We start from the raw sequence: 16,060 nt of genomic DNA on the forward strand, positions 1-16,060 counted from the left end.
TATGTAAAAGTAGTAGATATATTGTATAAGCAATCAATTAATTGCGTGGATTTCTTTAATGATTCGCCTTTCATATTTATTTATATATATATATGTGTGTGTGTGTGTGTGTGTGTGTGTGTGTGTGTGTGTGTGTGTGTGTGTGTGTGTAATAATCAATAAATATCGGCTCTTTTACATAATATACTTACACGGTATTCATTTTTTTTTCATCAACATTTTCTCTTTTTTTTAATTCTAATAAAGCGTTTGTATTACACAATCGCGTTCTGGCAGTTGACGGACTTTCATCGAACCATCTGCTCCACATGAAAACAATCGACCCGCGGAATCCACGTGTAACTGGGTAACGCCCTGGCAATAAATGATAACGTTATATCTCTGTTTCGTGTTTAAACGAATCGGTAATTGCAATATTACAGTACCTGCCCTATGTTTTTAAAGAAACTAGATCGTGGATGTTCACTAGGAAACGAATAGAGGAGAGAATGGACGGTCAAACCCCATATCTGTGGACAAAATGTTCGCTCATTACAGTACGGAAACGAAGAAATGTATGATATCTCATTGAGAAGTCGCGATTTGAAGAGATAAATTCTTTCACCTTAATATCACCATCACCTGCCCCGCTAACGAAAAATTCTTCATGTGGATCGAGCGCTAGACATTTGATAGCTGACTCGTGCGCTTGGAATCTCTGCCTTTGTTGCCGTTGTCGCACGTCAAATATATTAATGTCACCTTTCTTGCCGCCGCTGATCAGCAGTTGATGTTGTGGTGCCAAGATTAACGCACTAGCTCCCTGATCGTGACACATGAAGCCTGACAAAATATAATCACATTGTAATTAAAAAAAGAATAATTATTTGTTAACAAGTGTTAAATATATATATGATTATACATTGAATATTTGTACCTTGTACAAGAGATTTGTTTTGCGGAAGTAATGTGTCCCATAACGCTACGTTCCGTCCTTCTGAGCCATGACCCGCGGTGGCTACAAGACTACATGCGCCAAGGAAGACGAAATCCGAAGTCACTTTGCTGTGGCACTGGTAAGTCTAAAATAGATTTGGTAATGCTGATAAGATATAAATATTGAATGGTATACTCTCAAAATTGTTTAGATAAATTACAAGATTCTTACAAAGAATGGTCGAGCTGTTCCTTCTCGACAGGCCACTTGGAACAGACTCAGATGACCATCGGAATCAGCCACACCGAACTTGTTGCCGTGCTGAGAAAAACGCACGCGAGTCACTTTGGCAAAAGTACCAGGTGCTCTCGGAGTAGCAACGGCTGTCTGATGTCCCCACTCCCATAACGATACAGAACCATCTTGTGATCCGGTTAAGTCTGATATCGCCACATAAAAAAGTGATAAACACGTTAATTACTTCAAAATTTCCTATCTCATAAAGAAGAAAAATTTGTAAGACGTACATTCGTGCGCTTATCAAGGTAACAAATATACTCACATAATGGTAAAAGTGGGTGGGAAGAAATTCTCCTGATTCCATCGATTTTATGTTTCAGAATCTGTCGGAATAGAATATAATCGATTGAATTTACGAATGAAAAGATTCAAGATAAAAATATATACATTTATAGATATGTAATATTCCATAATTAAACGTAACTTCATAAACACATTCAGTAATATTAAGATATAACGCAGTCTGGATGTTATGTTAACGCAAAGGTTTAATGGAGTTGCATATAATAAACATGTAACATGCGTTTCAAACATTGCAGCGAGTTTTCAGTTAAAACAATTTGTAATTAATATTCGAAACTTTTCGGCCTACTAGCTTGCGGAATTAGCTCTAATGTTTATCTTTAGGGGTTAGCGGGTTTGTAAACGTTGAATTAACATGTGTACACGAATGTGGGTTCATATTGTATAACGAAATGTAATAGAAATCTCTACACATCCAAGTCTTATGATCCTCATACTGATGGAAAAGTGTAATGTTTAAAATTGGATACATTATTTGTGAAAAAAAAATTATATGTACAATCAGTCGAGCAGTTTGCATAATACATGCATTAAATTTACATCCAATCATATTCATTTAATATATTCAACTTGTGATAAGAACAGTGTGTTTTATCCATGAATTATAAATAACATCTATGAAAATATTCAGGAGCAGATGAAACATATTTGCCAATCAAGTATATATTTGCTAATCAAGTATATACTAATATTTCTTTTTTATAAATATTTCTATCATATTATGATATACTAATAACGTAAGCAAAGAAAAATATGAACCAATGCATTGTGCATATTGAGCTCTTAGATAAAATGATAATGTTTCTAAATATTTCTAAAACAGATCTTACGGTTACTGTAAAATCTTTTGGAAATTCAAGATATATCTGACTTGTAATATATGTAAAAAAATTAAAAAAATATTCTTAACAATCTCAGAAATTCTAATATTTTGTTTAGATAATCTTAGATTTTCACAATAAAATTGCGATAACCGTTATAAATGACATTATTACGAGCTTTAACATATTACAAATCAGATATCTGCTTGTTATTCAAAAAAGTTAAACATGAAATTTGCACTAGGATAGACTAGGGTCTGTTAGATGTAAATCTCACCGGCTTTAATAAGTGTTTGCTCCTATCGGCAACAAATTGACAGAAACGCAGGTCGTGGGAGCCAGGAAAAGCAGGCATCCCCTTCATCTGAGCGAGCGAATGAGCCGCCAGTTCAGTGACGCAGACCAAGTTAGATGTTAGGCAAGCATTGAACAAGCAACATTGTCTCCGTCACCACTTGTGCTACCCTAACCGAGTATACCACATTCACGACTTGCAAGGCTTATCTCGCAATTTTTCTTTCTTTTTCTCTCTCTCCTTTATATTCATTCGAAAAATGACTTATAAGAAAATTATTATACTTTTCTTTCTAAAGTTTAATGGACAAATGTTATTGTTAATGGTTTCGAGAGAGAAATAATTACCAGATTGTCAACAAACTTTATTAGTTTTACACAAATAGAGATATGTGATAAATTGTTTCCAATATTTATCATGTAAAACAAGCAAGCCTTGAATTCAGCCATATCCTGATATGTGAGACAGTGCACATTTTGGTCTTAATATATATGTATATATATCAATGCAATGAATGATTTTTTTATAATCTTTGGTGCAAAATACTACTTCTAGACTCATATCATTTTTGACTGTCAATGTATAAGTATTGTCTGATTATTACTTTCGTATCAAAGACAAAACAAAGATATTGTTACACGCTTTAGATGAAGTGATGTCAAACAATATACAATGTATATGCGGGAACTTAGGTACACATATAATGATTCTTAGAATATCCTAGACAACACATTTCCTATTTAAGTCAATATAGATTTTTGTGAATAAAGTTATTCATTAAAAACTCCTTAGAACCTGTTAATTGAACCTGAGTTGCCAGGAAACTCTTATTGTAAATACTTGTAAGCAATTAAAAATTGTATATCAGTCTTGGAAATACTGCAAGTACTTCCTCAATTATAATATGTTTCCTCAGTTATAATAAGCCTTCTATATGAGTTAATTAATTTCATTCAGATATACAATCTCTTGCATAGTAATAATTAATTGCACATATTTTACATTCACGCACACATATGCATATTAAAACAATACATAGTGAGATTTACAGTTACACTCAAAATAAAAATAAATTCTTTCTACTCTGAGATATAATAACAAATAAATAAATGCAACTTAACAAAGAGGAAAAGTGAAATTTATTTTATTTTTATGTTTTAAAATAAACTCAACATTCAAGAATTATATTAAACGATAAGTGTAGCACAAATATATAGATAAGAAAAAGAAAAGAGAAAGAAAAATTAAAAAAAATAAAAATATTTTTCACATAAATTAATTTGAATTATATTTACATGATTTAAATTGTATTAATAAAATGTCTTTGATTTGATCATATTTAAGATTATGTCATAAATCTATCATCGAAACTTTCATTAATTAAAAAAAAAATCTAATTTGTGATATATATATATAATGTGATACTTTTGATATTATTTATTGTATAAATTGTGATATAATTAGAAACTCACCACGCTCGCGCCACGTCCACTTTGACTGGCTATACCTGAATGGGGTTGGGGATTGTTTTGCTGAGGACTTTGCGCCAACAAAGGACGATCTGCTGCTGTCTGCAAATGATATGTGTATAAAATATATATTATTTATTATTATATTAATATAAAGATATTATTAAATCACACCTGTATAACTAAGAAACTGGTTGGCGGTACAGGCTCTGGATCAGGTTGTCTATTCAAATTAATAATATCAAATTCGCATTCATCTTCCAACCATGATGGAAGTTCTAGGAGCAGAGAAATGTTCATCTCTTGTACTTCCCGAGGTGTAGCAAGGGCCATTAAACCTGGGTTTACCTATATATACGATCATCAATCACATTCAATATTACTATTATGTTGCAGAAATCTATTATAGATAAAATATTGTCAAGGCAATCTAAAATGTGTTTAAAATTTCTTTAGAAATAAATTATAGCTGGAAAAAAGTTAAAATCAGATACCTGATTAAGACAGAAGGCACTGATGCTATCTTGTTCTTTATGGATTATCCTGACTGGTTCTGGCAAGCTTGTAGTGCCACTATCACTACCCTTATCTTCTCCAGTTCCACGATGTACGCTATCAACGACTGACTGACTACTTTCAAGTATCGTCGACAGAGATCTTCGTTTCCCAAATACTGCACGAATGAAAATATCCTGAACCAATTCCTGTCTGACTAAATAACACCATAAACGATTGGTAGGTGCTGCGGATGCCAATCGCGTACTGAAATCATGAGAATATTTTTTTTTAAATAGTTCCTTTTCTCTTTCAATTTTTAACTAAATGAAATGTGCTCACTTAAAAGGTGTATTTCCTTTCTCTAATAATGATCGATATTTATGAATAGCCGGTTTTCCAGGTGTAGGAGAAGGATCCGGCGCACAGCCGGGTATATAATTCGCTGGAGGTGGACCTTTAAGTTCCAATTCTTCGCGTAAAGACTCTTGCCATTGTGCAACGATACCCAGTGTACCGTGAGTTAGCGGACTACTTACAGGTAATTCTAAAATAATAGACGCATATTATCTTAATGTTAACATTATCATGTCATATACTATATATTACTTAAGAGATTTATAAGATATTGTATTTCATACCTTGCATTTCTATACCGGCAATAGTCAAGAAATCTTGTAATTGTTGTTGCAATATTTTAACTATTGCTAATCTCATTACATTCCAACTATACGAATTGGAATTACTATGTTCTGTATTATCCTTTGGTTTAGTCTTTGGCTTCGAACTCGTGTCAAATACGTCTTCCTCATCGTCTGTAGAATCTAAGTCAGATACCGCTGAATCGGAAGAATCATAATCAATTTCATCTGCATATTCAGTCTCTATTCGTGGCTAGAAAAGTATCGATTTACAATTAGTCAAAATAATAAAATACAGACACGCGGATATACAGAATCTTTCGATATTTGTTCTAAACATCCATACCTTCATAAGAAAATAGGAGATCATGCTCATTTGCGGTGAAACAAATTGTTCCCTGTACGTAGGTTTATCTTCCTTCATATTTGGCTGTTGACCCGTAAACTGTCCTAACAGCTTCATATTCAGCTTGACGCGTTGTTTAGTCAATGACGTCATGGTGTTCCACATACCGCTGGCGGTACTTTGGATGTCGCTCGTCACACTATCAGTTCGCTCGACACTATTCGTATTACCGCCCTGAAAGAAACATAAAGATAAAAAAAAAGCAACATTTGCAAAATGTACTAACAAAGGACCATACCTGGCTATTAGTAGTGCTCGCGACACGTAACAGCTTCTTAACGCCTCCTCCAAAGAGAGAGGCCCATGTACTATTATCGAAGTGTTGTCCTACTAGTCTATATAAAATGTGACTGTCGCAACTTGACAAAGCGTAGATGAAAAGACTCATATATGTTGCCACGAAAGCCTCACAGAGCAGAATATTCAGCTTCGGTGTGTCTTCGTCTTTCTCCCGAGCTAATAATGCGCGCAAATTTGTCACGCCTGGCCATTTAGAAGGTGAGGTAGTTATGCATACACCGTCATCCGTCGAATATCGTCGATGATATCTATTTGAGGCTACCAAATGACCACCCGAAGACGTTTCTACTTCAGCGACTGCCGGAAAACTAAAAAATAGTCAATATGTATATATATATATGTGTGTGTGTGTGTGTGTGTGTGTGTGTGTGTGTGTGTGTGTGTGTGTGTGTGTGTGTTATATGTATAGTATCTGATTAAGGACATCTTGTATAATATTTAATTAACTTAATTACATGTAAAAACATATAATTTACCTATCAGGCTGATGATGTTTCATAACAAATGTGTCTGAATCGCAAAGCGACTGGTAAATACAGGCGCTAAGTGCCACTGCTAAATCTCTCATGATGAATACTTCGCAATAATGTGTATTTCTGTTAGGCATTGGCGGATTGCGTAGCTCTACTAATGTTTGTAGCATATCATGAGCGAGAGACTATAAAAGACAATAATACTGTTATATATCGAGGAAAAAAAGAAAAAAAGAAAATCAATATGGTTTTTGATATACTTGTAGATGTCGAACTGGATCAGCAACGACAGTTTTGTTACAAGCGACGCTGGCACTTAATAAGGGTAGTGTAGTAGGAAACGGAAGAGGACTGAGCAATTGTTGTTGAGTCTTTTCTTGTTGCAATTCTTGTAGCAAGAGTACCAATTCCATTCTTACTGACGCTAAACCTCCACCTGATGCACCATGCAATGAACAGTACGATAATAATGTCCTCAACAATGTCTCGTTAGCTAAAAATCATACGATATTAAAATCAATATTGTCTTTCTCTTATTTATTAGAAAATACAATATTCGTAAATAATTTGTTAAATATAATAATTTCTTAAATTAAAACATTAATTAGATTAATTAGATAATATAAAGATCTAATTAATGCAATCAACCTTTCAACCATTTCTTCCTCTTTGCAGCTCTCTGTACTTTAGCTTCAAAATCCAATTTCTCTGCTACTAGTATTTGATGTAACGTTGGTTGTTCACCAGGTTTATATGGTGGTACATCGTCAACCATACCTCCTTCATCTAAAAATTTTTTTTAACATCATCGATTTTTATTAAGCCATAATTGTTGAGAAATTATTACGATGTTATTCATGATAAATATGTGTATGCAAAATAAAAAAATTTACATTCTGTTACGTTGTTCACATCTCCATCTACGTTAGTACTATAGCTGCAAAGTTGTCTCAATGCATCTACTTCTCGTTCCAACCACACGTAGAGTTGATATCGTAGCTGACCTCCGTCCACTTCAAAACCTGTCGCTAATGTAGACAGTTCTTCCATTAAGATTTTCAAGCAAGCCACGAATTTTAGCTGTTGTGCCATAATATCCAATGGTCCAGCTGATTTTATCACATCTTCTAAAATATTAGTCATTTTTATTAATAATAAAATTATGTAAAAATTAATTCACGAAGAAAAGAAGGAAAGTCTTACTGTTATCATTTTCTGGCTTATGTATATTATTTTGCTCTTTTTTGTCAAGTTTCATACTCATGGGAGGACTATCAGCATCTTCTCCTTCACCCGTCTCATCATCATCCCAGTTTAATTCTAATTTATCTTCTTCCATGCGCTTGCTACTCTGAGACCAATCAAATGATGATGCACCCCAATCTGTATCGCCAACTGTTTCTAAAAGCAGTATTTCATTAGCTTCATTATATTCTTAATATTATTTTTCAATATTTTTTTTATTTAAAATAATGATAGCTCTATATATACCTTTATTATTTATTGGATTCGACTTATTTTCCCAATTAATAATACCGGTATCTATTTGAGAATCTTGAGCTCTAGCCTTACTTGGACTATTTAGTAAACCTTAAAAGATCGTAACATTTTCAATTTAGAATTTACAGTTTGTCAATTAATTTATGAATATACGTATATATGTATATTACTTACTTGGAGAATCTTCACCATTTGTTTCCATAACTTTATTAGGTAATTTAGATAAAACTTCGAGAGCAAGGGCTGGACAGCCAGCCTTAAAGTGTGCATGTGCTGTTGTGAAATACAGTTGCCTCTCCAATGGTGTAATACTATCTTCTAACAATAATTGTTTATCTGGCTGACTCTTTGTCTCTGTGCCATAACTGAATCCCGAAATTACTACAGAGTGTCCTTTCTTCTTATCTTGCGCAGTGGATGCGATATATTGTCTGATTAATAATGGATGCGTACGAAGATAAACATAAAAGTTGAAAACGTTTGGATTTGCTGAAATAAAAATTAAAGGATAAAACGTTTATTTTAAGAGTTAATTTATGTAATTTACAAAGTACATCGATATTATTTACCTGTTGTTCCTTCTGGTTTATCAGATTCATCATTATATTGTGGATGCATATGACCAACATTGGTCAAGAGCAAAGTATTGAGAGAGCCAGAATAATCTTTCAAGATCCATAGAGCCATACTACGCAAGAAAGGATCAGGATGTACTCTGCTCATATCTTGATTTTGCCCATCTTTATCGCAACCTAGGATTTCTTCATATAATAATCTTCTCATATTAGGAGATGATGTATCATTTTCGTAAAGTCTAGCTATCACCATCGCGAGTTGGATGTCGTTCAGTTTATTTAAGCACACGTCAATAGCATCTTTCAACGCTCCGGCAAGTAAAAAGAATGCAGCCGCGTGTTCAAATCGTTGTTTTCCAAGTAGAGCGAAAGCGTTCTTCAGAGCCGCCTTCCTCCATCGATTCTCAGCGAAATTATTTGAGAAGAAGGTGGTCATTCGTTCGTCTCGTTTATTTCTAAACAGACCCCACACTAAATTCTTCTTTTTCATCGCTAAATAATAGACAGCTGCATCCAAAGGATCTTGTTTATCTTGGAAAGCGGCTTTCGCTATTTTCTCCACACATTTTTTCAGTACCGTGTTACTTCTAATCCACCAACCTACGCCAAGCTCCTTCAATACAGACCATTTTGGTTGACTTTTGGCATAAGACGGAATTAATCCCAGTAATTCTTCCTCAGATTCAGAATGAAACGCCCATACAAGATTATTCGACGCGATACCCTGTTTCTGGAATTGTGCTCTTTGTATCAATGGTAAGCAGCGTATCAGATAATTGTAATGTTTCATTGCCAAGAGGAATCTGAGGCCACAGTCGTCCAGCGAATCGGTAGATACAGTTTCGCCGTCCGGAATGCCCGTTAAATTTTCCTTGGCGATTGCATTTTTTGCTGCATCGATTGCGAATCTTTCTGCGAAATCGACATTACACGTTGACACGGTATCCGCCAATGCGAGCAGATGCATTTGGTCGAGACTGGACAGGCCTGGAAGATGAGTGTGAGTCAAGAGACGTGATAACAGTCTGCCTTGTCGGGGACCAAAGTGAGAGATTCCTTGTCTCTCCGGCACAGAGGACCGTCTGTCCTTTTGCCGCGAACATTCGTAATCCTCATCCAACATATCGTCCAACGATTCTCCTTCGTCCAAATTGCTGTCGAATAGCTCGTTGTAATCATGCTTGTCCTCGCTTTGCTGATGCGGTAGATTCGTTTCTTTGTCGGCCATTAATAGAGTCCACAACGGGAGTGGAGAGATGGATGTAATCTCTGCATAATCCAGCGTCAATTCCTCCGGTATCTGTGTAGTCGAACCTCTTGGTTCCAGAGGCGATGTTGTGCCCATATAACTTACTGACATTGTTCTCGATCGTGACCAACCACTACGTTGTTTCACCAGATTCTCGTCGTCGGCTCGCAAAGAGCAGGAACTACCTATACATCGGACAAGATGCGCCAGTATAGCTTTCACCCATCTGATCTTACCCGAATTCAACAGTTCCATCAACTGTTTAGGGTGATACTGTGGCAAAACCGGACAAGCTATCCTCGATGCTTCGAACAGTCCGTAATCTGGCATATAGTCGAAACTCAAATTCTCGTTCTGTATACCACGCTTTTTCTTGGCATCCAGCATTGTTAAATTAATGCTGCTAACACGCGACAAATGTGGCATAGAAGACACGTTTGCCAGCCGCCTCTGAGATGTCTCGTGTGCTAACGTACGTAGATCCTCATCGCGTAAGTTTCGACTTGCTTGGAACTCATCGGACTCCTGATGTTGCAGATTCGAATGGAAGCAGTCATTCTTCGGATTCGGCTTCCATTGCGAATACACGTGCATTTCGGAATCCATGCCAACAACCAGAATGCCATCGCGCACCCAGGATATTTGCATGGGCAATGGCGGCAAGCCATCTGCCGTCGTCAGCTCGATCTTGCGCAGCTTCATCCATCGGATCTCGTCGACGAATTGCGGCTGAGCTAACGACGAGGTCTTTCTCAGTATCGGTCTATTGTTGCTTTGAGATTCCTTCATTGCTTTCATGTTAGCCTGCGCCAGATCCGAGCATACCGGAGTGAACAACATAATTTTGGAACCAACGCCTACAGTTAGAATATGCGAGCCGTCCTCTTTGGATACCCAGTCGAGTTGCACTAAATGCTTCTGCGTGAGCGGACACGTGTTACCATTCTCTATGATCGATTTCCGTAAAGATTGCAAGGTACTGAACGATGGAACCGCCAGCAGACCAGCTTTCGTGGAATCACCGTTCTCTCCGTTTCTCGAAGACCTTATATCCTCATGACTGAGAGTCTGCAATACCTGAGTGAGTCGTTGTTTCTTCTGCAAGAATCTACTATCATACAAATAACTAAGATCCAAATGTTGATCCACCGGTATTCGTGGCAAATGAATATTCTTCAGATGAATTGTATCTTCTAATATCCATTCGCTGCCACCCGTGCTTTCGCATTCGTATATAGCGACACAAAGATTCACGTAGCGCGAGTCCGGATCATTTTTCGTTGGACGCGTAAACGATTTTCCATACTTATAAGCGCAAGCAATGCGCCCACTATAAGCAGCGCTTATATTCAACGGTTGGCCAGTAATATCAATAGTAGATTCTTGATCTTTTCTTGTCATCTCCCATTCACACCATTCGTAATCTAATTTATCATCCGATTTCTTCGTTACCTTACATTTCCAAAAACGCACGGTACTATCGCTACAAGCAGTGACAATAATGTATGGTGCAAAGCAAGCGGGATATATCGAAGAACTACTCAAATGTCCCGCGGCGGGAGCAGCATGAATCACCTCCACACCGTCAGGTAATGGCAATTCTTGCGTACAGACTTTCGTGGTGGTGATGAGAACGTGACTGTTTTGATGGCGACGAGGAAGGAACGTTGAGTCCAAGTCAGCTTGACTATCACGACGACTCCGGCCACCGGTTTGACTGGCTCTGCGAGATCGTCTGCCTTCCGCGTGACTTAATCTACCGGGTGTTCCCTCATCATCATCGTCTTGAACTAAATGAGAATCTGGCACATACATCATCGAGCCTGACAAACCAGTAGTTTCTGGTTGCGATGCTATGACCAATCGCCACATGTGCACAGTAGTGCCTTGTTGCGTACGCTCAAGGACCACTATGTAGAATGGTTCTTCGAAAATTGCCGATTGTTGCAGATCCACCATAGCGTCCAACGTAGACTCCATGAGTCCTAAATCATTGGCCGATGTGTCGATACCGGGTTGCTTCTCATCATTTCTTTCGCCTGTAATCAATTGCTCTTGAAAGACATGGAGGAACTGCGTGTTTTGCCAATCATGAGTAGCATCAGCAATAGCGTCGAGCTGTATAACGCATCCTGGTCTCGCGGTTGATTGCTGAGATACTATTTTTATCCTATCATGAATGGAGTGCCTAACGCCATCGTCCGATGACATATCCGTCGAAAGACTGGCCATGGAATCCATCATCCTACTTCTTCTCTCACTGATCGATACCTCAGCTAATAATGTTCTAGCATCAATAACAGCTTGATAAACCCTTAAACATTCTCCATCGCTAGCTACGAAGCAGGCACTGGGAGAATTAGATAGATTGCCTAATGTTGTGCTTGGCAATAATGTCGGGATCCAGGCTACGTTACTAAATGCCGATATCTCGGGCGAATTGATACGTGCCAATTCAGAAACTCCACCGCTTTTAGATAAAGGCCCTACGGCATCTACGCGCCACAATATCAATTCGCTGCAAAATCCAGTGGGCGACATAATATCCTTATCCTTACAAGAGTCATGCTTGCTATCGAGATTTTCATTGGATTCCGTTGATTGAGTACCAGAAAATTCGGGTATATTATGATGGGAAGTTGTTACAAGTAAAGGTAAGACAGGATGGCAAGTGATGTCGTTTACACGGAAGCGATGCCCGGAAGCTCTGCATGCATGTCCTATGCTCAATACTTGTGAAAATTTCGTTTTATCCGCAAATGTTAACTGCCATAAATTTAAAGTACCATTCGAGTGTTTTGACACCATAGAAACAATCGGACTAGGATGAGCCAATAGATCCGCATCTTGTCCATTCTTATTATTTTCTAATGCATTATTTTCAATTTTTGTTTGATTTTGATCATTTGTATTTTCTATATTTTTCAATAGTTCCTGACCTGTTTTGGAAGTTAAAGTAGATTGTTCCTCGTCTTGTTCTATTAGACTAGGTAAGGGATTCGCGACTTCATTAGGATCATTTGTTTTTGTTGAAGATTTTGCAACTTCACGAATATTCAATAAGGGTCCACCAGTATTGTGAGAGTACATCGATACATTGTGACTCATTGTCGATGCGTCGCCGAGCGGAAATGCATTTGGAATACGAGTAGAGAATGAAATTTGCGCTTGTCGAAAAGATCCGGGATGGTATTCATCTAACCATTCAATATGCCAAATCAAGAAACTTCCGTCTATCGGATGAATCGAGAACAATAAATCTGGATTGTGATGCCAATCACGTAGCAACGTTTCTATCTTTGTGTCCAATGAATCTGGTGCGTGATTCATTGTAGATGTTGCATCCGTCGCTATAGAATTAATGGAGGTTGTATTGCTATAACATAAAATTTTTTTTAACAGAATAGAATTTTATATATAAGAATGTGTTGAAAGAATTGGCAAGAAAAATAGATTTAGAAAACATACCTAAGAGTGGGATGAGAGTGCACACTATGTGCTAAACTGTGATGAGATGAGGTAGTATGTGCAGTATGATGTTCATCACTACTGTGATCTTCTTGACTCATTGACCGGCCACCGATGATTGGTTTCTGAGTTGTTTGTAGTCGAACTCCTTTTTCTAAAAAGAAGAATATTGTTATTAGTAATTGTATTTTTTTCAATTTTCAATAATATGCAATTGAATAAATCAAATGCATACTTGGTGTACATTCATCCTCAGAATCATGTTCCACATGTTCAGCATCTTGATGATGTTGCAAACCTTCCTCTTTCTCCACTACTTTACGAGTTAATTCTTGTAGTATGTTTTCGGCTTGCATAGTAAAATGCATTTCCTTATTATTTAACCAGTGTAAAATAAAATTCGGTTCTCTTTCGGGGTCTCCAGTAATTAGACTTGGTACTAACGGTATATCTATAACATGAACGTATACTATCCACTGACGATTACCAATATTTCAATAATATTTAAAAGAAGACAATTAATACTAATGTAAAAAAAAAAAATAAAATTTTTACACTACTTTATGTATGTAATAAACATTAATACTATACCAGTTTCTGCATTAATGCTGGCTGCCAAGTGGAAATGCATTCCTGGATAATGACCAGAAGTTTGATAATTATTATGAAAATCATGTACAGAATATGTAGATGGAAGCGTTGGTAAAGTCGGTGCTGTATGGCCAGCTTGATGTTGTTGTTTAGCATGTCGTCGAATATGAAAACATGTTCTAAAATAAAAAATTTTATATATCATCTTTACATCAAAATTTCATATATATTATTTCAATATAAGCATTATAAAAAGCTTTCTTTATACTTTAAAATTAAATAGCAAATAAAAAAATATTAAATTCTTCTGCCATCATCTCTTCAAACATACTTCATATGTTTGAGCCGCTGCATAAATCGATGTTTGTGCATATTATGATGACGATGCTTGCCATGATGACCATGCCTATCGGAGCCTTCAAACTGACTCATATTAGCTAAACCTTCGATTTCAGGTGGTATCGTTTCTGCCCACACTCGACAAATATTATCACGACACGAAGTGACCAACATATTGGATACAGAGCCTCTAATTTGTGACAAAAGAAAATTACATGCAAATATTATTTTTGCTTCTTATATTGTTTTATTTAACTTTATTTAATCTTTTTACTACAAAAAAACCATTTCACAGTAGCACAAATAGTATATTTATTACATTCCGAGAATCATATATATTTCTTGTCTTATATCCGTTTCTATCAATGTCAATTAAATTTTAATCATTTAATGATTTAATTTTAATGATTTAATTTACTCTTTATGCTTTTCTAAGTCTTAGAACTAGAGAAAAAGTATTCTATATCTTTTTTTATTCTTTATTAGATAAAAAGTAGTTTAAACCAAGATTGAAGTTAATCTACCCAATATTGATAGAATTACATTGATAGAAACGAAATTATTCGTATAAATATTAATTTATGATAAAGTTATACATTTTAACTCTACGTGTAACAAAAATATTATTAGAGTAATGTTTGTTATATCGTTCAAATAATATATATAAATAATATCAGTATCATTGATTTGATCGTAGATTTACTTACTTTGGCATGTATTTACTTGTTTTGCGCCAAGAAAGGTGCGTTACAGCACGTGGATGTGCAACATAAACAAAACTAAAATTGTCACTACCCACGGACTGAGAAAAACTTGTATGATCTATGCTCTTTGCTGGAAATACTAGAAATGAAGAATAAGTCTATAATAACTGTTTATATAAATAAAGAAAGATCATCAATTAATAATTCAATAAAAATACATACATTGTTTATTTTCAAACCATATTTTGACTAATCTATCATTCATTCCTGTTGTTGCAAACAAAGTGCCATCAGGACTAAAACTCATAAGATGGACTGGTGTAGCCGTACGACATTTCCATACACAGTTCCAACCGCCTGGATCATTTGCAATAGATGTGTCTCCAGGCCCAGGACTTTCAGCTTCCCCTCCAATTGAGAATGTTACTGTACCAGCTGCTAAAAAATAAATTTGTTTTAACAATATAGTAAAATTGTTTTTAGATATGATAAAATGCACATATCAAAAACTCAAATAAAAAAGACTAATATTTAAGGCTCCTGAGCCTAATCATCAACCATATTGAATCATGACGTCAGAAGCAAGAAATGACACATCAATTTTTATTACGTGCCATTTATAAATAAAGACAATTTAGATAAAACAAAATGATGAGATTGCTTTAAAACATTTGTAAAAATGGGGAAATTATGCTTATCTCTTCTGACAATCAATAAATAATCGTAAAAAGTGATAAAAGGCACGTGTAAGAAAATAATGCGCATTGAATAAAAGCACTTAATGTGCCTTTTATTGACTGTCAAGGGAAATAAGCATAGTTTTCGTTCATTTTTACAAATGTTTTAAAGCAATCTCATCATTTTGTTTTATCCAAATTGTCTTTATTTATAAATGGCATATAATAAAAATTAACGTGTCATTTCTTGCGTCATGATTCAATATGGCTGTGGTGATTACTCAGGAGCTTTAATAGAGTCTCTCCATAATGCAAAAGATAATATGTTAAATTATATTTAATCATTTGTATATATAAAAGATTTATAATATATATTTTATAATAATGTAATGTGTATTTTTTTATGTTGTGCAATAGCAAGCTGATAATTAAAGTAAATTAAAATGTTCAATGTGGCAAAGCACAAAAATTAAACAAACGTTTTTAAATCATATTGAAATTATCAATCTTTGTATCTATTTCATGTATATACACACAC

At 35.6% G+C, this 16,060-nt stretch overlaps 1 protein-coding gene across 4 annotated transcripts in view; it reads right to left on the reverse strand.

The window, feature by feature from the left end:
• Positions 1-182: 182 nt before the first annotated feature.
• Positions 183-16,060, reverse strand: part of LOC108684294 (dmX-like protein 2) — an 18,059-nt gene continuing 2,181 nt past the window's right edge. The window contains exons 4-31 of one of the 4 annotated variants that reach the window (XM_018188543.1): positions 15,068-15,283; positions 14,849-14,984; positions 14,134-14,331; positions 13,803-13,981; positions 13,447-13,662; positions 13,212-13,365; positions 8,489-13,119; positions 8,094-8,408; positions 7,911-8,009; positions 7,623-7,820; positions 7,313-7,546; positions 7,068-7,205; positions 6,680-6,912; positions 6,423-6,604; positions 5,885-6,254; positions 5,587-5,820; positions 5,241-5,493; positions 4,942-5,146; positions 4,599-4,866; positions 4,279-4,452; positions 4,108-4,206; positions 2,618-2,704; positions 1,479-1,539; positions 1,148-1,356; positions 917-1,061; positions 605-822; positions 426-509; positions 183-354 (exon numbers count right to left, since the gene is read on the reverse strand). In XM_018188543.1, coding sequence (XP_018044032.1) covers positions 238-354; positions 426-509; positions 605-822; positions 917-1,061; positions 1,148-1,356; positions 1,479-1,539; positions 2,618-2,704; positions 4,108-4,206; positions 4,279-4,452; positions 4,599-4,866; positions 4,942-5,146; positions 5,241-5,493; positions 5,587-5,820; positions 5,885-6,254; positions 6,423-6,604; positions 6,680-6,912; positions 7,068-7,205; positions 7,313-7,546; positions 7,623-7,820; positions 7,911-8,009; positions 8,094-8,408; positions 8,489-13,119; positions 13,212-13,365; positions 13,447-13,662; positions 13,803-13,981; positions 14,134-14,331; positions 14,849-14,984; positions 15,068-15,283 — 9,653 coding nt within the window. In that variant the 3' untranslated portion in view covers positions 183-237. The remainder of the gene's footprint in view (positions 355-425; positions 510-604; positions 823-916; positions 1,062-1,147; positions 1,357-1,478; positions 1,540-2,617; positions 2,705-4,107; positions 4,207-4,278; positions 4,453-4,598; positions 4,867-4,941; positions 5,147-5,240; positions 5,494-5,586; positions 5,821-5,884; positions 6,255-6,422; positions 6,605-6,679; positions 6,913-7,067; positions 7,206-7,312; positions 7,547-7,622; positions 7,821-7,910; positions 8,010-8,093; positions 8,409-8,488; positions 13,120-13,211; positions 13,366-13,446; positions 13,663-13,802; positions 13,982-14,133; positions 14,332-14,848; positions 14,985-15,067; positions 15,284-16,060) is intronic. The other 3 variants (XM_018188544.1, XM_018188546.1, XM_018188545.1) reach the window with 3 other exon arrangements.

This window comes from Atta colombica, unplaced genomic scaffold (genome assembly GCF_001594045.1).
Source record: "Atta colombica isolate Treedump-2 unplaced genomic scaffold, Acol1.0 scaffold13, whole genome shotgun sequence".
Classification (NCBI taxonomy): Eukaryota; Metazoa; Arthropoda; class Insecta; order Hymenoptera; family Formicidae; genus Atta; species Atta colombica.